At 31.3% G+C, this 20,252-nt stretch overlaps 9 protein-coding genes across 9 annotated transcripts; 2 read left to right on the top strand and 7 right to left on the bottom strand.

The window, feature by feature from the left end:
* Window positions 1-497: 497 nt before the first annotated feature.
* On the bottom strand, window positions 498-2,177 carry GO595_001625 (uncharacterized protein; the record flags this gene model as incomplete). The annotated part of the gene is made up of 1 exon (XM_067914444.1): window positions 498-2,177. One exon carries the CDS (start codon window positions 2,175-2,177, stop codon window positions 498-500), a length of 1,680 nt encoding a protein of 559 aa, XP_067778201.1.
* Window positions 2,178-3,532: 1,355 nt separating this feature from the next.
* Window positions 3,533-5,155, bottom strand: GO595_001624 (putative serine/threonine-protein kinase clkA; the record flags this gene model as incomplete). The annotated part of the gene is made up of 1 exon (XM_067914443.1): window positions 3,533-5,155. The coding sequence occupies one exon, from the start codon at window positions 5,153-5,155 to the stop codon at window positions 3,533-3,535; it is 1,623 nt and encodes a 540-aa protein (XP_067778200.1).
* Window positions 5,156-6,435: 1,280 nt separating this feature from the next.
* On the top strand, window positions 6,436-8,097 carry GO595_001623 (digestive organ expansion factor; the record flags this gene model as incomplete). The annotated part of the gene is made up of 1 exon (XM_067914442.1): window positions 6,436-8,097. One exon carries the CDS (start codon window positions 6,436-6,438, stop codon window positions 8,095-8,097), a length of 1,662 nt encoding a protein of 553 aa, XP_067778199.1.
* Window positions 8,098-14,761: 6,664 nt separating this feature from the next.
* On the bottom strand, window positions 14,762-15,244 carry GO595_001622 (actin; the record flags this gene model as incomplete). The annotated part of the gene is made up of 1 exon (XM_067914441.1): window positions 14,762-15,244. The coding sequence occupies one exon, from the start codon at window positions 15,242-15,244 to the stop codon at window positions 14,762-14,764; it is 483 nt and encodes a 160-aa protein (XP_067778198.1).
* A 55-nt stretch (window positions 15,245-15,299) lies between these two features.
* On the bottom strand, window positions 15,300-15,773 carry GO595_001621 (actin; the record flags this gene model as incomplete). The annotated part of the gene is made up of 1 exon (XM_067914440.1): window positions 15,300-15,773. One exon carries the CDS (start codon window positions 15,771-15,773, stop codon window positions 15,300-15,302), a length of 474 nt encoding a protein of 157 aa, XP_067778197.1.
* A 930-nt stretch (window positions 15,774-16,703) lies between these two features.
* GO595_001620 (uncharacterized protein) lies at window positions 16,704-17,768 on the bottom strand (the record flags this gene model as incomplete). The annotated part of the gene is made up of 1 exon (XM_067914439.1): window positions 16,704-17,768. The coding sequence occupies one exon, from the start codon at window positions 17,766-17,768 to the stop codon at window positions 16,704-16,706; it is 1,065 nt and encodes a 354-aa protein (XP_067778196.1).
* Window positions 17,769-17,939: 171 nt separating this feature from the next.
* Window positions 17,940-18,326, bottom strand: GO595_001619 (Histone H2B; the record flags this gene model as incomplete). The annotated part of the gene is made up of 1 exon (XM_067914438.1): window positions 17,940-18,326. One exon carries the CDS (start codon window positions 18,324-18,326, stop codon window positions 17,940-17,942), a length of 387 nt encoding a protein of 128 aa, XP_067778195.1.
* Window positions 18,327-18,630: 304 nt separating this feature from the next.
* Window positions 18,631-19,032, top strand: GO595_001618 (Histone H2A; the record flags this gene model as incomplete). The annotated part of the gene is made up of 1 exon (XM_067914437.1): window positions 18,631-19,032. One exon carries the CDS (start codon window positions 18,631-18,633, stop codon window positions 19,030-19,032), a length of 402 nt encoding a protein of 133 aa, XP_067778194.1.
* Window positions 19,033-19,166: 134 nt separating this feature from the next.
* GO595_001617 (Serine/threonine-protein phosphatase PP1) lies at window positions 19,167-20,192 on the bottom strand (the record flags this gene model as incomplete). The annotated part of the gene is made up of 1 exon (XM_067914435.1): window positions 19,167-20,192. The coding sequence occupies one exon, from the start codon at window positions 20,190-20,192 to the stop codon at window positions 19,167-19,169; it is 1,026 nt and encodes a 341-aa protein (XP_067778193.1).
* Between the last annotated feature and the right edge of the window lie 60 nt (window positions 20,193-20,252).

The raw sequence follows: 20,252 nt of genomic DNA, 5'->3' as shown, positions 1-20,252 counted from the left end.
TTCAGACCGTATAATTCTGGATTCTAATTTTGAAATTGGAATTAATGAAGTAAAGAACATTTTTAATTCTGCTTCATTATATTTTCCTATGTCAATTTTTGGAATTACATTCAGAATTAATATCCATTGATTTTCAGAGAATGTTGGTGTTTCAACAATATAAGGAATCAATTCAGATACAGTTCGATATGAGCCAATTGTTGATGAAATAACAGGAACCTCTTTTATGGAATCATTTTGAATTTTTTCCTCTGAATTTCTCAAATTTATTATCAGATTATAAATTTCTTTTGCTGTTCTTCCCATTGTCCAAAGAAGTTGTAAAACATAAACTGTTCAAAATTTTCTAAACGGCCGAACAGTGACCGTTAGTAAAGTAAACACATCGAATCGCAAATGCAAAAATAAATATCGAAACACTTAGGGAGATGCGGAACTTGTGTGTGTGCGCACAAAAATTTCAGATTCATAGAGTATTTATTAATACGAAATAAGATTTAAACAAAGAGTTCTTCGATATCATTATTGTCATCATCCAGTTGAACTTCGTTCTTCGTAGTCGTCGTTTCGTTAGTTCCTTTCTCGATTTCTGGTTCTTCTTTAGCATATTCAAATGGTTCGTCGTTACTTTCATTCAATTTATTATTATTCCTCTTTTTAACATATAATGTAACTCCAACAACAATCGCAGCAATAACTATGACGCCAATAACAACTCCAACAATGATATAAGTAGTGGAGTTATTACTTCCTTCTTCTGTTTGTGCTTCATAAATATGGAATGAAAAATAATTTGAATATGAATCAACATACGAAACTTGTTCTAAAATTGCTGTGTTATATATAACAGATTTTGTCGTGACATATGTTTCTTCTCCATCAATGTTTTCTTGTATTAATGTTTCAATGATTGAACCAATTAATGTAACACTTTGTTGAATGGTTTCAGAAAGGACTATGAGATATGAATATGTTAATGATACTGTTAAATTTGTGGGCAAATATGATTCGGTGATAGAATGCGATATAGTTTTTGAGTTCGTAATCGTTAACGAAGGCGAAAGTGTGGAAATGTTAGAAAGAGTTAATGAAAAAGTTTGTGTAAATGATGTCGAATTTTCAATAGTGAGTGAAAATGTCGGTGAAGAAGAATTTGTTATAGATATTGAATATGATTGGGTTGAAGATACTGTAAATGATTCAGACTGTGTAAAAGAATACTTGTACGTTAATGAAGAAACATATGTGTCAACAATAGTTGATGTAGGTGAATCTGTTTGAGTTATACTTGTTGAAAATGTATCTGAGAGTGAAAATGTATTTGAATATATATATGTTACAGAACTCACAAGTGATAAAGTTGTTGATATTTCATATGTTTGTGTTTTAACGTATGTTTTTGTTTTTGTTGTTGAACTTGTTAATGTTGATGTATATGTCGATGTAGAAGAGAGGTAAGAACTTTTTGTACTAAAAGATGTTAAAGTTTGTGTTGAAATATCTGTTAATGAAGATGTCGTTTTAGGTGATAAAGAAGCAGATATTGTTTTACTATTTGTCCACATGGATGATACAACATATGTCAATGAATTTTCATATGAAGTTGAAATAATTGTTGTTTGTCCTCCTGGGCGTTGTGGGGGACCACCGATGTCTGTTATTGTCTCGATCAGAATCTCTGTTGGTGAAAGTGTAAATGAAGGTGAAAGTGTAGGTGAAAGTGAAAGTGTCCAGGAATTTACTGTAACTTCAACGTTTGTGATTGATTGGGTATATGATTGTGTGGTTGTGTCCGTAATTTGGCTAGTTTTAACTTGTGTATATATAATCGTTTGAGTTGGTATTTTGGTCTTTGTGGATTTCTGTGTTAGACTTATTGTTGATGTTTTAGATGTTGTGTCGGATAAAGAATAAGTATCTGAGTTTATAAATGAAACTGTGTTTGATGATATAAGCGTTTGTGATGAAATATATGTGAGTGAACTTAAATATGTATCTGTGTTTGATTTGGTGTATGTTTGCGAGCTTGAGAGAGATATAGAACTTACCTGAGTATAAGAATCTGTTTTTATCTCTGGTAGTGTGAGTGATGGGGTAATAGTTGTTGTGATGACATGTGTGTTAGAAGACACTAATGTACTTGAATATGTCGTAGAATTCGCAGGAACTCGTGTCATTGATGCTGAATGTGTTGGTGATTCTGTTAATGAAGGCGATATCGTTAATGTATATGAAGGCGAGTTGGTATTAGAAACGGTGTGAGTATGTGAAATAATAAATCCTTGAGGCAAATAATCATAATTAATAATTAAATCACGTGAAATTTTGTTCGTTGACGTTTGAAGTAAAGGACAATTAAAAAACGAAAAATCTCCAAAACGTTTGATGTTCTCACTGAGTATGACTGTAGATAAACTAGAACATGATGAAAATGCATATTTGCCGATTTGATTGACATTTAGTCCAAGAACAACTTTAGACAAATTTAAACAAAAAGAGAATGCATAGTCCCCAATAAAATTGACTGTATCCCCAATGCTTACTTCTGTAAGTGAATTCCAATGAGTAAATCCATAATTTGGAATAAATTTAACACCACTTTGAATTTCAAGGTGTTTTGTGATTTTTTTATAATTATTTATTTCACCAATTTCGGTTTTTATTTGAAGTGTTTGATTACCTCCGAAATAAGTGAATTGACTCGAAGAGATTGCTGTGGAAAAAAGGATCGAAAACAGCATTTGTCAGGATGACAATTTATGGGGGTTTATTACAAAAGCATCTTCTTCTGACAATTAGCCTTCGTGAGTGTTCAAAAAGTCGATATTTTTTCAATTTTGGAACTATACTCGATTATGAACGAGCCAGAAAAACTGAAACCGACACTTCCGATAACATATAATTGAGTTTTTCAATTGTTTATTTAAGTATTGTTTGGTTAAAAACCTTTTGTTTCTCTCAAAATTTGAAAGAGTAGTTCCGATGAATTTGTCCTAACGTTGAGGCGAAAAGGAATTATTCTCAAGCTGAATCATTATAAATAAACGCCATTAAATATGCTCACGCAATTGTATCTTCGAGTTTGTATTCTGTTTGTAGCGAAAGCTTTTTGAGTTTGAGTATTTCATCAAAATTAACTTTTAGATTAAAACTCAGAGTTATAGCTTCTCTGAATACTTATGAATCTATAATAAATGCTCAAATGAGTTTTTATGTTTTGTGTATATCAAAACTGAACACAGCACTATGCAAGAAAACGATGGATTCGCACCACTTTTTGATACGAAACTCGTTATTTGCAGGCGGTTTGAAATTTTAACACGCCTAAAAGCAAACCGTCGACCAGTTGAACACAGTGCAATGTGAAATGAAATTTAACGGTTAAATTTGAACAGCTGTGAAAATTTATTGGCTAACAACAATGAAGAAGATATCACCAAGAAACACCTTAATGAAAATGATATCAACTTTATACCTTCTAAATAATAAATAATATGGTATAATATGTGTCGATATGAGAAAGGGATGTCCTTTAAACAAAGAGTTCTTCGATATCATTATTGTCATCATCCAGTTGAACTTCGTTCTTCGTAGTCGTCGTTTCGTTAGTTCCTTTCTCGATTTCTGGTTCTTCTTTAGCATATTCAAATGGTTCGTCGTTACTTTCATTCAATTTATTATATTCCCTCTTTTTAACATATAATGTAACTCCAACAACAATCGCAGCAATAACTATGACGCCAATAACAACTCCAACAATGATATAAGTAGTGGAGTTATTACTTCCTTCTTCTGTTTGTGCTTCATAAATATGGAATGAAAAATAATTTGAATATGAATCAACATACGAAACTTGTTCTAAAATTGCTGTGTTATATATAACAGATTTTGTCGTGACATATGTTTCTTCTCCATCAATGTTTTCTTGTATTAATGTTTCAATGATTGAACCAATTAATGTAACACTTTGTTGAATGGTTTCAGAAAGGACTATGAGATATGAATATGTTAATGATACTGTTAAATTTGTGGGCAAATATGATTCGGTGATAGAATGCGATATAGTTTTTGAGTTCGTAATCGTTAACGAAGGCGAAAGTGTGGAAATGTTAGAAAGAGTCAATGAAAAAGTTTGTGTAAATGATGTCGAATTTTCAATAGTGAGTGAAAATGTCGGTGAAGAAGAATTCGTTATAGACAGTGTATACGATGGAGTTGGAGATACTGTGGGAGAGTTTACGTATGTTTGAGAAATTGTGGGTGAATTTGTTGAAACAAGTGTAAATGTATCAACTATTATTGTAGAAGGCACATCGATTAGAGATGATGATAATGTCGGAGAGAGCATTAGTGTTTGTGAGTTAACAGATGTAATTGAAGAAGTTAGTGATGAAACTATTGTTGCTGTGTCAGATGATGATGGAACATATGTTATAGTGTAAGTCTTTGTGTCTGACATGGTTGCGGAACTTGTTGAAATATAAGTACTGGAGAATGATAATGTTGGAGACTCAGTTTTAGTAAGTGTTTGTGTAAGTGTTGAGGAAATAGAAAATGTGTTTGAATTAACTAAAACATGTGTTTGTGAATAAACTATAACTTCTGTTGAAGTTGTTTTAGATTTCGTGACTTCTTCTTCAAAAGGCCACCATCCAGTTCTGGTTAATGTTACGGTTACTGTTTTTGTTCTATATGAACTTATTGGTATATCTGTCAATGTATAGATCTGAGTTATCGAAGAGTGATAAACAGGTGATAATGCAGATGTCATTGAATCGATAATAGTGCTTGATGTGACAGTTTCAACTTTTAGATATGAAGAATCTGTTAATACAGGCGTCTGTGTATCTTTCAGTGATAAAGACTGAGAAACTGTAAGTGTAGAAGTATATGAAGTTACAGAAATATATGAATCTGTGTATGAAGATACTGTTGTATATGAAGTTTTAAGTGTTTTTGAATTTACATCTGTGTATGATGGTGCTAATGTTAGTGATGGTGATTTCGTTGGTGAAAATGTGCTTGATCTTGTAGGTGAAAATGTATTTGACAAAGAAACAGTAATTGATGGAGTAGAAATAGTTGTGATGACATGTGTGTTAGAAGACATTAATGTACTTGAATATGTCGTAGAATTCGCAGGAACTCGTGTCATTGATGCTGAATGTGTTGGTGATTCTGTTAATGAAGGCGATATCGTTAATGTATATGAAGGCGAGTTGGTATTAGAAACGGTGTGAGTATGTGAAATAATAAATCCTTGAGGCAAATAATCATAATTAATAATTAAATCACGTGAAATTTTGTTCGTTGACGTTTGAAGTAAAGGACAATTAAAAAAAAAAAAATCTCCAAAACGTTTGATGTTCTCACTGAGTATGACTGTAGATAAACTAGAACATGATGAAAATGCATATTTGCCGATTTGATTGACATTTAGTCCAAGAACAACTTTAGACAAATTTAAACAAAAAGAGAATGCATAGTCCCCAATAAAATTGACTGTATCCCCAATGCTTACTTCTGTAAGTGAATTCCAATGAGTAAATCCATAATTTGGAATAAATTTAACACCACTTTGAATTTCAAGGTGTTTTGTGATTTTTTTATAATTATTTATTTCACCAATTTCGGTTTTTATTTGAAGTGTTTGATTACCTCCGAAATAAGTGAATTGACTCGAAGAGATTGTTGTAGAAACAAGAATCAAAAACAACATCATTCAAAATGACAGATTGTGGGGGTTTATCACAAATTAGTAAGTTCAAAATGTCAAATCAACACCAGATTTTTACAGTTCAGTGAAAAACTCGATCAGATTGAATGACACAAAATTCAATCAAAATTGAATAGTTATTGTCTTTTTATGACGACAGTTATTGTTTGTGTTTAAATTCACCGTGCGAATTAATAGGGTATTCAAAAAACTGAAACAATGTAGAGTTTGACTGTGATAACCTACGCCTTCACAACGATATAAATAATTATGACTAGTATTTGAAATATTTGTAATCAAATTGAATGCTGTAAAATTAACCGCGATTGATCAATGCACTGTGCAACCTCGTTGTTGAAGAATACGCCATCAGAATATAATTCGAAAACAAAAAATACAAGACAAGATGACACACGTGTGCTTGAAAAAATTATGGGTTGCTAATATCACTGGTTGTGATTCGATTTCGATATTTCGATTAAAACATTTTGACTGGTCACTGGAAATTAGCGCATTAACAATTGTGTGGAACCTAATTGGTTCATAATCTGATATAATAAATATTAAGAATAAAAATAAATTTAAATTAAATTTTTCATTATTCATATAACATCAACTGATCTGAAAAATCACATTGTCATTTATTGGTCGAAGCTATTAAGAATTCATTATATAAAGAAATCATCCTTGACCGTTTATTTTGGTGTGTAATTTTGTGTATGACCAAGAAAAGGACAGCATCAGATTTTTTAGCATTATTAAGTCAAATTGTTGTCGAGGAACCTAATGATCAAGGCGGGGTTTCAAACGAACCTGATGTTATTGTTGAAGATGAAGAAGAAGTATATTCTAATCTTCCCAATATAAATTTCTCAGGTTCACCCATTAATTTCAATGACTGGTTTAATGCTGAAAATCATGATTTTAACGCTCCTAAACCAGAACCTGTTATTTATCAACACGAGCAAAAAATAGTACTTTCAACATCAAGCACCATACCAAAAGAAAAACCACTTCTATTCAATTCTCTTCAACCAAATTCTAACGAAGAATTTTTCAAAAACGATTTCATTCCTTCACTTTTTGATTATCGAGATTTTTTTTATATTGGCGACGATTTTGAGAATTATCGTCATCCATCAGTACTCCATGTTATCAATCATATTTATAGTGATCTTTATATTAAGAAACATCGACCACGTGACGATGTTCGAGATACCACATATACAATGACAACTGTTTTAGTCATTTGTCCCACGCGTTATCAAGCTTATCAATTTATTAATGACATTATCCACTTTTTACCCAAGACTACTGAAGATGGTACTCCGTTTGAGATTCAAAATTTAGATCGACTTCAAAACGAATATACTATTGAGGAACTGCCGCAATTTATTCAACGCACAAAACCCAAAGATTGGCTGCGAACATTTGGCGGTAATAATAGCAATGAGTTTAAAATGGGCATTCGATTTCACGAACATAAAATTGAATTATTTCATCAAATGTCCAGGTCACAACTTGTAATAGCTTCATCACTTTCGTTATTTTTACACGACGACATGGATTTCATGAGTTCCATTGAAGTTTTAATTTTAGATTCATTGGATGTCTTATTGATGCAAAACAGCGATCGCTTATTACAACTGATATCAATGCTCAACAAATTACCACAGAAAGTCACTGAGACCGATTGGAAACACTTACGCTTATATTGCACAGATAAGCAACAACATAAAATGCGACAGAACATAATTTATTCGTCAGTATTAACACCAGAAATCCATAATATGTTTTCACGCTTCGAAAACATTCGCGGGCAAATATTAATACGTCCGAAGAAGTATCCACCATTATTATTACCAGGATTAGAGCGTAACTTCAAGCGCTTAAGTTGCGCAAACATAAAAAATATTGGCGATACAATCGAACGATGTTTCCGAGAGAAGATATTTTTCTTGATTAAACAATGGAGATCAGAACCTGAAGAAGTCGCAAAGAGAACAATTGTATATTTCGTTTCGACTTATCGATTCTTACAAGCAAGAAAAATGTTGGAAGATAACATGATCGGATTCTTGGAGCTGTCGGACGAATCAACAGACGAAGATAACAAACGAATGAAAAGGGCGTTCAGAGATGACAAAAACGCAGTGATGCTGATGACCGAAAGATTCTACTTCCACTATAGGCCGAAACTCAGGCAAATAGAGCGAGTAGTGTTCATACAGCCGCCAACTTTCCAACAGTTCGTTGGTGAATTGGCCGGAAATTGTACAGCAACATTTTACTTCACGGAGTTCGACGAAGGAGCGCTGGAAAGAGTGGTGGGGTCGGATGTGTATGGAAAGATATTGCAATCCGAATTTTATACAATATAAATAAAAATATATTTTTTAAAGGAAAATAAAATTAAAAGGCAATTTAATAATGAGAATAATGTTGCATTTATATATATATATATTTAATCATATTTTAATATTAATATGCATCATGATGCAGAAGACTATGAGGATAAAAGGTTTTGGACCACGCTATATATTTTGAATAAATTGTTAATGGAAATGTTCGCACGATTTGGAGATCATTTTTCTTTGTATAAGAATTCATTGTGTTAATATGAATAAAAGATTAACATTAAAAATTATTGTGATTTATGTAAATGCTTATAGAAAATAATTCTTAAAATTTATGTAAAGTGTTCAGTTTATATAAGATGGTTAAGATTTAATGAATATGATGAATTAAAATTGTTATTTTCTCTTCTTATACTATAAGAATTATTATTGAAAAAATTAATTTAATAAATAACAGTTGCTAGCTAATAAACTGATACAAAGACATGGACCAAAAAATAGTTTTGAAATGTTTACTTAATGTTTATTTTACTGAGTAAAGTTTTATATTTATTAATTGTTTAATAAAATGTTTATTATTTTTTTAACATGCTGTTATTATTGATTTATGCTTCTACATGTATTTCATATAAAAAAGTATATTATGGCACAGAAGAAAGCAGAACTCTTACAACAATTGAACAAATGTTTCGTGATGTTGCAAGACATTATCCAGATGATCAGTATTTCCAAAAAATGTGTAATGAAGCAATTAAAGCTGTTTCTAATTTCAAGTACGAATTTCATCCAAAAATAGCAAATTTTGAAATTCTCTCTGATCTTTCAAGTAATTATAATGTAGTTGAAATAGATTTTAATAATACAAATAAAATTAATATTGATTTGGCGAAGGCATATATTCAAGTTTTAAAGTTAGAGAGTAAAAGAGATATTTTACAAATTAATTCAAGCATACGTGATGTTTCTAAGTCATTGCCTTATGTTTACATTTCTTCAAATGTAAATTTTGTGACTCCCATAAAATTTAATACAATTGTCATGAAATGCTTTACAACTACTAAGTGCACACTTGATGCAAAAGGTGAAGTTATTGCAAATTACCTTATTACGCCAAATATAGAAATACTTCAAAGCCCACAAATTAAAACAACAAAAAGAATTTTTTGTGCTTTCACCATAACTGGTGAAATTCGATTTAATAAAGATTATGTTGAAGTAAACGGAGTGCAAATTTCAGATGAAATTTCAATTATGCTTACTCCATATGTATATGAATCCACAACAATCGAAATGGTTCTTCAAGAAGGAGTTACACAGCCAAAATCGCTCAAAATTTACTTTGATGATCCGAGTATAATGCTTTCAGAAAAGATTTATAACGGCTCATTTAACATCTACTATTATTTTAGGCATCAGTGTGATCGAAAGTCATCACTTCAATTTGCTTTCAAAGGTGATTGGGGAAATGTCCAAAATTTCAATTTGACTCTAGTTGCAACTGATGTTAACAAGCCATACCTCGATGTGTCAACCATTCCAAGTAACATTAATTACAAATTGGAAGATGATGATTTATTACATTTTAAAATTGAAGAAAGTACCAGTCATGGAATGAGGTCATTTCTTGTTGCACCATTTGCCCTAATTTCGTTTCTTGTTGGAATCATATTTACTATTATAGTATAAATGAGCGTTTATGAATATCTTTTTTATTAATAATTATTAATTTATTTAAATAAAAACAATTTCATTAAAAACAAATTATTTATTAACAAAACATAATTTTCATTGGTTCAGTTTGCGTTTTTTCCAAATAATACAAATCGACAGCATCGAAGTCATTCTCTTCCAAATTATATACAATTTCACATTCGCTTTCACACTTTGGAAGTATCAGATTCGTCATGCGAACGCATTTTCCATTTTTGGTATCAGATACAATTAACGTGCTTTGCAATAATGTCTTAATGACCATAAATTTGGGGATTTTATCTGTCTCAAATGTAAACGAGTGAACTCTTTTCGCAGAATTCCAGTAACCTTTTGTCTCATTAAATTGTGGAAATTGTCGTATGTCTAAATTTGGTGACTCTTTAAGATTTTGTGTTATATTTATTGGAGGATCTGTGAAGCATCCAATGATGTCGATAAATCTTATTGACATTTTAGTAATTTGATCATCAAAGTTTCTAAATCTTAAAAGAAGGACTTGAGTTTTTTCACTTTCGAGTGAATATTCATAGAGAGTTTGAGTTTTTCTCTTAAGTGATTGTATTGCTTTATTAGCTATATTAATAATTTCAAGTTCAAAGTCAGCAGGATCTTTTAGCAATAAAGTCAAACCAGTTGGCGATATATATGAAGGGAAACAAACAATGAACTCAGCACATTGATTTTTTTGAATATTAAATTCTAATATTGATCCAAATACTTCACTAAAAACAGAATTAATTTTCTCACATGGAATCCCTTCAGGGAAATCAAAGAATTTTGCGAATTTAGACAAAGAAATGTCTCCTGCTTTGTAATGTTGATATCGATTTTCTTCTCTCTTTTCCAAGCGACGGTTAATTTTGACACAACGGTTATTATTCACTAGTGAAGTAACTTTGATGCTGTTTGATTCGATAACAAAAGCGCAATTTGAGCAAATTGGAAATGTTTTTGTTGACTCTAATTCTTCTTTAATGATTAAATTAGGGAATGTTGGATGGAATTTATAATATATACGTGTGTTATTTTCATCAAAAGGTTTATTACATAAAGGGCATAATGAGTTATTTAACTTATAACTTAATAATTGAGCCTTTAAACTAAAGAAATAAGGATTTAAGTTTAAGTTAATTAACATATTATTAAATATCTTTTGAGTAATTCCATATTTAATTCTAAACAATTCCAATTTTTCCAAATTGTTTAACATAATATTTTCATTATTTTTTATAACTTTTTCATTCAATTTCTTTAACACATTTTCATTTAAATCATTTTTCTTTATATAAAATTTAAATTTATCATTTGTTAAATTCGGTTTTTTCACTTCTATTTTCACATTACCAATTCCGAATTCGTTTTTATTTGCTTCGAATTTTAACTTTATAAATTTACAAGGTTCGAATGCAAAAGGATTTAAAGGAATTAACGAAACATTTCGTAATTGATCCAAATCATATTTCACATAATTTGCTTTATTCACATTTGGTAATTTAATTTTAATGAACTTCTTCAATTCATTTAATGAATTACCACAATAAACAGTTAAACATATATAAACATTTTTATCCTTTTGAGGAACCAAATAAATACACAAAGAAGAAACCAAAAAATATTCAACAAACATTAAACATAACTCATTCTTTTCGTTATTACATAAAAACTTTTGATTTAAGTTCGATATTACATTAATATATTTGTTTGTCCATATACAAGGAAAACTTATAATATGAATGTCATCAAGGATAAACTTGTTTTTGACCTTCTTAACATTTGTCCATTGTTCAATGACTTTTTGTCGTTGCGGATCTGAAAAAACATTACTAAAACGCCTTTGTAATGATATCGTAATGTCGTTTTTGTTGTTGATGTTATTACTTAATAACTGGCGGATGTAACTCGTCTTAATTGCGCATGTGTTAGTGTATAATAATGACACAATGTCGCCAGAGATAATAAATATGTTACCGAGGAAATCAATGACATTTTGCGATAAATATTCAATCGGATTCGTCCAATCATTTTGAGTGTGATTTCGTTGGAAGAGTTTGTTGTCATATGAATACTTCGATGTGATGATTAACGCATAATAAAAAGTCGCTAAGTTCGTTCGATCTAATGAATCAGCGCAATTAAAGCGAAATAATATGTTTTGTGTCGACGTGATATTATATGTGGTCGTATCTAATATAGTAAATGTGGTGGAATTTATGTCCGATTTGATTTCATGAAGAAAAATATTTAATACATTTTTTTCATCGGTTTTTAAATACTTATTAATATCAAATTGATGAAATTCAATGGTCTTGTTTTGGATAATTTCAGACGTCTTCTTAACGCCTTCACGATATGAACTTAATAAATCATATTCACCATGCTCTTGATCATCATGAAGTAATGAAACAACATGAATTTTTTCTATGGAAAAACGATCAAAAAGCTTTGAAAAATATTGAGGGGTCTGTTCGAACGAACCTTCTTCAACTATATGCTTAGCAGAACTAAATGAGCTGTTTAAAATGGTTTTCCATTTAACAGGTGAACTACCACGCCTCCAAGAACAAGAGGAATAAGTATCGTTGTTTTTGAAAATTAAGGTACATTCACATTCATTAGCAGGATCAACATTAGAATTTATTCCACGAGCTGCATATCGTGTTCCTGGATTAGAAACAGAACGTTTTAGGATATATGTAATGTTAGTTTTGGATGTTTTATCAATATTTAACGAAAATGCTGCTCCTTGATATATAGTAATACAAGCTTGTAAACAGCCAGTATTAACAAAAGGCTCAAGCCAACGAGCATTCCAACAAAATTGTGATATTGATATTTGATGTGGGGGATATGGGAATATATCGTTTAAATCAATATCATTACAAAAGAAATGATTTTCACTCAATGGAAACGATAAAATATCTGTCTGATCATCAGATTGAGAAAGACTTTGAATTTCAATTGATTTATACTTTACAGAATTAATTTTAAATATCATTTTTCCAAAAAGAACTGCGCACACTTCAACATCAGAAGCAGTTGCAATGACAAGTTGATTGTTAATTATTGTTGCTCCTATTAATACAATTCCTAAATCAGTCCATTTAGAATTTGGAAAAATACTTTCGATAAAATTGCACGCTTTTTCAAGTGAAGGGAATAAGTCAACATTTGGTATTCCACTATTATATATGTAACCAGAATTTGTGTCAATTGAAAAAAGATAAGTTGTTGGAGGAGGTGAATAACTAAGTGGCGATGCTGATGCAGGTGAATTAATGCTTACTACTAAATAATAAAATTGTCCATTCCCTTCACAAAGGCGGACTGATGTCATTTTATGATTCAGGGGTACCCCAATTCTTTTAACGGTTTTTGATGATTTTAAGCTCTTCAAGAAAAATTGTTGTATTAATTGTTAAAGAATTAAACTTTCTTTCAAATTATCAAAAACTCTTGAAAAAACAAATTTATAAAGAAATTTTAATTTTTATAAAAATTTATAATTTTTGATCAAATAATTAAATTCTTTGTGATCGCATCATATCAACAATTATGTGAAAGGTTGAATATGAGGCAGCTTTTAAAACAATTATCTTTCGCGTAAAATAATTGCAATTGATTCAGTACCAATTAATAAAAGGTGAAACAAAGAACTAAATGAAAATATAAATAATTTGAACTGTTCTTGTATTGAATGTGGGAATTATGAAATTTTATCATTTTTAATGAATGAAGGAATGAAAATAAATGACAAAGTGATTAATGAAGCAGCAAGAATTGGAAATTTATATCTTGTTAAATACTTTCTTCAAACGTATCAAATACCAAAAAACATTTTAGTTTTCTCTACGGAAATAGGAAATATAGAACTTGTTAAATATATTTTAGAACAAGGAATAAATATTAATGCCAAAAACATTGTTTGTTATAATGATATAATGTTTCAAAATGATATTTGGAAAATATTTAAATTATTTGAAACAGCACTTATTTGGGCATCTTATAATGGTCATACAGAAATCGTTAAATTACTTCTTGAACAAGAAGAAATTGATATTAATGCTAAAAATATTTATTTGTTTTATTTTGGATTTATTTTAATAATTTCATATTTCAAAATAATATTTGGAAATTATATTAAATATTTTATACAGCTCTTAGGTATGCATCTGAATATGGCCACACAGAAATAGAGAACTTGATTCGTCAGAAAAGTAGGTGTATTATTGCATAAGAACAGTAATCATCGAACAGAATAATAAACACATAATATTTATTTTAAAATGTTTTTATTGGGTATAACCTTTCACATTTAGTAATAAATTCTAATGCTGTTAAACATAATCATTAAGAAGGTTTTCTGCGATTGCATGTAATAGAATAATAATTCACAAGTTTTCACGATTTTGCTGTATTACTTATTATAAACAAGTCACAAAACAACATCAAAATCTTCAAGTGGCTTGATTAATATTATTAGAACAAACAATAACACTTTCAAAATGACTTCGCGTACACCAATTCAGAGCATTAATGAAAATCTTTAAGAGTTATATCAAAAATTTGAAATTGCAAAATAATATTCGCTGTTTGGTACAACACTGAAAAACTTTCCCAAAACATATTCTACTATAGTAACATAATTATGCGAATGAAATCAATAGAGTATTTAAAGATCAAAAGCAAATACCAACACAATACGCAATTTATGAGCTAATTCAATAAATTAAAATTCTAATTGTTAATACACTAACATGCGATTTCTAAATAGGTTTAATGAAGCTGAGAAAAAGTTTGGATATCAAATAAAGTCATCCTACAGAGAATAAACAAAAAATTGACAATTCATGTTGTTTAGAAGCACTTGCGGTGGACAATTCCTGGACCAGCTTCGTTGTATTCGTCACGTGTGATAACCATTTGTGGGAATGTGGCAAGGGAGGCAAGGATGGAGCCACCGATCCAAACTGCGTACTTACGTTCTGGGTGGAGCGACGACTTTGATCTTCATTGTTGGTGGTGCGAGGCGGACCATTTCCTTCTCCATACGTTCTGGGAGACCTTCGAACATTGTGGTACCACCAGAGAGAACAATGTTAGCGTATAGATCCTTACGGACATCGATATCGCATGCCATGATGGAGTTGAAGAGGGTTTGGTCGATACCTTCGAATTCGAAGCCATTGAAGTGTGGCTTGAAAAGAAGTTCTGGGCACCTGAAGCGCTCGTTGGCGATGGTGATGACGTTGCCATCTGGAAGTGTGTATGAGATGTCGCATTCGGATGTTGTGGCGGCCTTGTTCATTTCTTCGTCGAAATCAAGTGCAACATATGCGTGCTTCTCCTTGATATCACGAACAATTTCCTTTTCGGCGGATGTTGTGAAGGTGTAACCACGTTCGTTGAGGATCTTTTGGAGGTAGGCTGTGAGATCACGACCGGCGAGGTTGATACGCATGATGGCGTGTGGAAGGGAGTAACCTTCGTAGATTGGAACTGTGTGGGAAACACCATCACCCTGCATCGAAAACGATACCGGTTGTACGACCTGATGAGTAAAGGGAAAGAACGGCTTGGATACCAACATAGAATGCTGGAACGTTGAATGTTTCGAATTGGAGTTGGATCATCTTTTCACGGTTAGCCTTTGGGTTCATTGGGGCTTCTGTAAGAAGAACTGGATGTTCAGCTGGGTCAACACGTAATTCGTTGTAGAAGGTGTGGTGCCAGATCTTTTCCATATCGTCCCAGTTGGTAACGATACCGTGCTCAATTGGGTACTTGAGGATAAGGATACCTGCCTTAGCGCATGCTTCATCACCAACATATGTATCCTTGTTTTGACCACCTGCGATTGTTTGGACATACTTTGGACGACCAACAATGGATGGGAAAACTGAGCGTGGTGCTTCATCACCAGCGAAACCAGCCTTGCACATACCGGAACCATTATCAATAACTAATGTTTGAACTTCGTCTTCAGCCATTAAGATAAATGTGAAGTGAGGGTTAAGGTGATGTGACTTTTGCTGCTGGTGATGACCGTTTGCATTCAATTTCAGGACAATTTGCATCTGACAAACCTTTCAAAAATCAAAATTGATGACCAGATATCAATGCAATTTTCATGAAGATGATGTCAACGGTTTGTTCTGAATTTAATTTATGGCTCAAAAGCTATCTGTGATTTATCTGGATATCTCCATTGTTTAAATTTTTAGTAAATTATTAGATATGAATAAATCATTTTGCTTTTGTTTTAACGGTGATTAATTTATTTTGATTTTTCATGAATCATTTTAAAATGATTCAACGATACATATTATACATTCTTATTAGGCATACTATTTAAGAAATTTAGAATTTTCTAATTGAAATTCAAACTTACAAATTTAAGTTGATTGGTAATTTGATACAGTCAATACATAATATCCATTAAAGCTTCTGAATTTTAACATTACACTACATTAACAAAGATTTCATCACTACCATAGAGTTTATGTTAAGTTACAACATTTGAAAATATTGCAATTTAATTAATGCACCAAACATAAAAGTATTTATAATTTTAATGAAAAACCAAACATTAGAAGATTGACTATTTCAATGTTATTTAATGGATTTAATAGCAATTTATATATTATTCACAAGATGATTAAATATGGATTAATAATTTTTTTTCAAAATACTAAAGGGAAGATCTAATGAATATGTAAAAATGTAGTATTAATTAAATTTTGTGTTTTGCAAAATTCTCAAGCATTAAAAATAACTTAATTTGATTAATGAAACATATGAATTTTATGTAATCATTAATAAATCATCAAAAACCATATTTTTTTTATCACTGATTTTAATATATCTATGTATTTTACATTTTAAAAATCTTTTTTTTAAATCATTTCAAAACAAACATTCTATTTACTGATTGTAACAACAGGAATTTCTTTGCATGAAGCAATCATCACTGGTTCCGATCCCATATCATCGTTAAAGTGTGAAAAGAATGTTTTATTATCTGGAACACTTTCGTCGCACCTTAAATGAACGGTAACTTTACCTGTGTATTTTTGTTTGAATCCAACTAAAATTCCATTTTCTACAACTGCTTCCCAGTTACTTTCAGCCATAATAAATCCTCTTAATGCATCTTCAACGCCAATCCAATAACCAAATCTCCATTCAAACTCATTACCAATTCTTCCAAGCATTATTTTATACTTTTGGAAAGCAAATATTCCAAGATCATAAATGTATTTTTCTCCTTTAGCATTAGTATAAAATGCTGCATGTGCTTGGAAAAGTGAATTAAACATTTTGGGCTGAATTCGGTGAAACGTTCCAACCGGCTCAACGATTAATTTCGATTGAATTTCTTCGTCGGGTGGGGAAGAATGAAATCCTTTGTCCCAATTACGGAGGATTCCTTCGTCGGAAGCTGACCATTTTTTTTGGCCGAAGAAACGCTCGGCACAAACAGAAAATCGCATCGAACCTGCAAAATCTGGATCATTAAAACCAAAACTACAATTACGAAGCTGAGGTGTAAGTTGTTTCATGAGTTCGTGTGAAAGTAAAACACCAGCACCACCTTGCATAAATAGACGATCAGTTGAATAGGGTGGAATATCTTTTGTAATATGGTTCCATGAACTCCATATCTTCCCTGATGCAATTAAGTTATTATAATCAAATGTTGAAGCTTTGCGCTCAATTCCTGGTCTAAAAATATAAGTATCATCATCACCAAAAAGAAACCATTGGTGATCTTGGTTATGTTCATAAAGAGATGCCATTGCGGGAAGAAAACGTGGTTGTGCATGATACCACCTATTTGTCCATTCCGTTCCATCAAGATGTTCAGCAAGATCACCAAGTTGAATAATAGTAACATTGCAAGGGTAAGCTTCTTGGTTAATCATTGTAATTTCTTCATCTTTTACGAAATCAGTAAAAACGAAAACTCTATCCCAAAACTTCATCCATGTTTGAGCTTGTGCTTTTACCCTACCTGAAATTGTCTCTTTACCTGCCCATATTCCTACTGCAATACTTTGGTTTTTCCATTTAAAAAAGAGAAGGAAAAGCCAAAAAAACATTTTTGAATTTGAATATTTTACAAAACAGACGTTAAATAGAGAGAAACATATTATTTACTCTGCATTAAACTTAGCAACAGCTTTACCACCTTCGGAAACAGCATGCTTAGCAAGATCTCCTGGAAGAACAAGACGAACAGCTGTTTGAATTTCACGTGATCCGAGTGTGTTACGATCGTTCATATCAACAAGACGAGCACCTTCACGTGCAATACGTTCGAAAATATCTGTAACAAAGTTGTTCATAACCAACATAGCTTTGTTAGAAATACCAATATCTGGATGAACTTGCTTGAGGACCTTAAAGATGTAAGATGAGAAAGATTCGTTCCTCTTCTTATGACGTTGCTTCTTTTCCTTTTCGGTTTCAGCTGGGGCTTCTCCTTCAACAGCTGGCTTCTTTTCTGTTGGGGTCTTTGAGGCTGGTTTCTTAGTAGACATTTATTGAAAATGAATAGTTCATTTTTACCTCCAAAAGTGTTCAAAAATTAGAAATGTCGTTTTGATACAACAGTTTTTGTATTTAGAATATTCAATGAATATTAATGTCGTCATGAGCCCCTTAAATTATATAGAAAAAATTAAATTAAATTCTCTCAAAAATAATGTCATTTTGTTCCCCTAAAATTTTTATGGATATAGTTTTTTTAACCCCGCTATTATTTATTGTCGTTTTGCTCCCACATTATTTGTGAGAATGAAATGCGCTTGTTTTTTTGAATGAAACAAGAAATCATTATTTTTCATGCCAGCTAAGAAAGGTGTTAAGAAAACAGCTACAAAGACAGCAGTTGATGGAGAACGTGCTCATCCAAAGACAAGATCAAGTCGTGCAGGACTTCAATTCCCAGTAGGTCGTCTTCATCGTTTCCTTCGTGAAGGTCGTTATGGAGATCGTGTTGGTGCAGGCGCTCCAGTCTTCATGGCAGCAGTTCTTGAATATCTTACAGTTGAAGTTCTTGAACTTGCTGGAAATGCAGCTCGTGATAATAAGAAGACAAGAATTTCACCACGTCATATCATGCTTGCAATTCGCAATGATGAAGAATTAAATCAACTTCTTTCCAACATTACAATTGCATCTGCAGGTGTTGTACCACATATCCATAAAGTTCTTCTCGGTCAAACCAAGAAGAAGGAAGAGTAATTCTATTTATGTAAACTTATTACTTTCCATAATTATGTTATTACTTTATGTTTTCGATGTTTTATAGTTTTCCGACCGTTAATATTTTAACGTTCGTCATTAAACCAATAAATTTTAAAGTAAAATTTTACATATTAAATTTCTATTAGTTCTGATTTGAAGCACTTATCAAGGTGCAATATTTCATCACCAACTATCGGATTAATCTTTGGTATTAATTGATAGTTAATTAATTTCATTCTATTTTTCATAGATTGTTTTACATCCAAAGGAGCAAAACAATCAAAATCGATTTCATTATTTTCATCTATTCTAACAATTCCCGCACTATTATATTGTCCACAATAATCATATGAGCTAAATACAGTAACAATTTTCTGATCAGCTCCAAACATTGTTTCATATCCAAGTTCACAAAATTCATGTGCTCTAATTACTCTTGTAAAATTACATATCTTCAAAAAATTATCTAACGCTTCAGCCCCAAATACATGTCCAACACCTCTAATGCTAACACCATATTCATCAACATCAATTGAAGGATCACTCCATAATAAATCTGATTCAATTGAATCCAAATTTGGATTTTCAATTTGAACCTTTGATATTTTGTTGATGTCATCAAAAGATTTTATTTGTTCTGATATTCCTCCGTGAACACAAAATATTTGATTGTTAACAATGGCAGATATTGGCAAAAATTGAAAACTTTGTACAAAAGAAAGGAATACATGTTCATTGAACTTTTTACAGCACTCACTCGAAAATCCGTATTGCGAGCAAACTGACAAAAATTCATGGTTTCCTCTTAATAAATAAATGTTATTTGGGAAAAGTGCTTTGAGTGAATAAAGAAGAATTAAAAGTTCGCAAGAATGGTTTCCACGATCAACATAGTCCCCTAAAAAAAGGTATGATGTATCTGGTGGAAGTCCATATTTGTTTAAAATATAAACAAGAGATAAGCAATTACCATGCAAATCGCCAACAACTGTAAATCTCCCTTCGAGTTTAAGAACTGGTGGTTCATTCATTAATACATTTGATGTTGTTTCAATTAAATCGAGAATTTGTTTTCCAGAAATTCTAATTGGTACTTTATTTTGACCAGAAAGGAGTAAAATGTTGTTAGCGATTTCGATCAGATCATTTTTTTCCATCAACTTTACTTGTGAACTTGTAGATAAAGAGTCTATATTAACATAGAAAAAGTTCGTTTT

This window comes from Histomonas meleagridis (genome assembly GCF_020186115.1).
Source record: "Histomonas meleagridis strain 2922-C6/04-10x chromosome Unknown contig_146, whole genome shotgun sequence".
NCBI lineage: Eukaryota > Parabasalia > Tritrichomonadida > Dientamoebidae > Histomonas > Histomonas meleagridis.
This window is presented reverse-complemented; position numbering and strand designations above follow the sequence as displayed.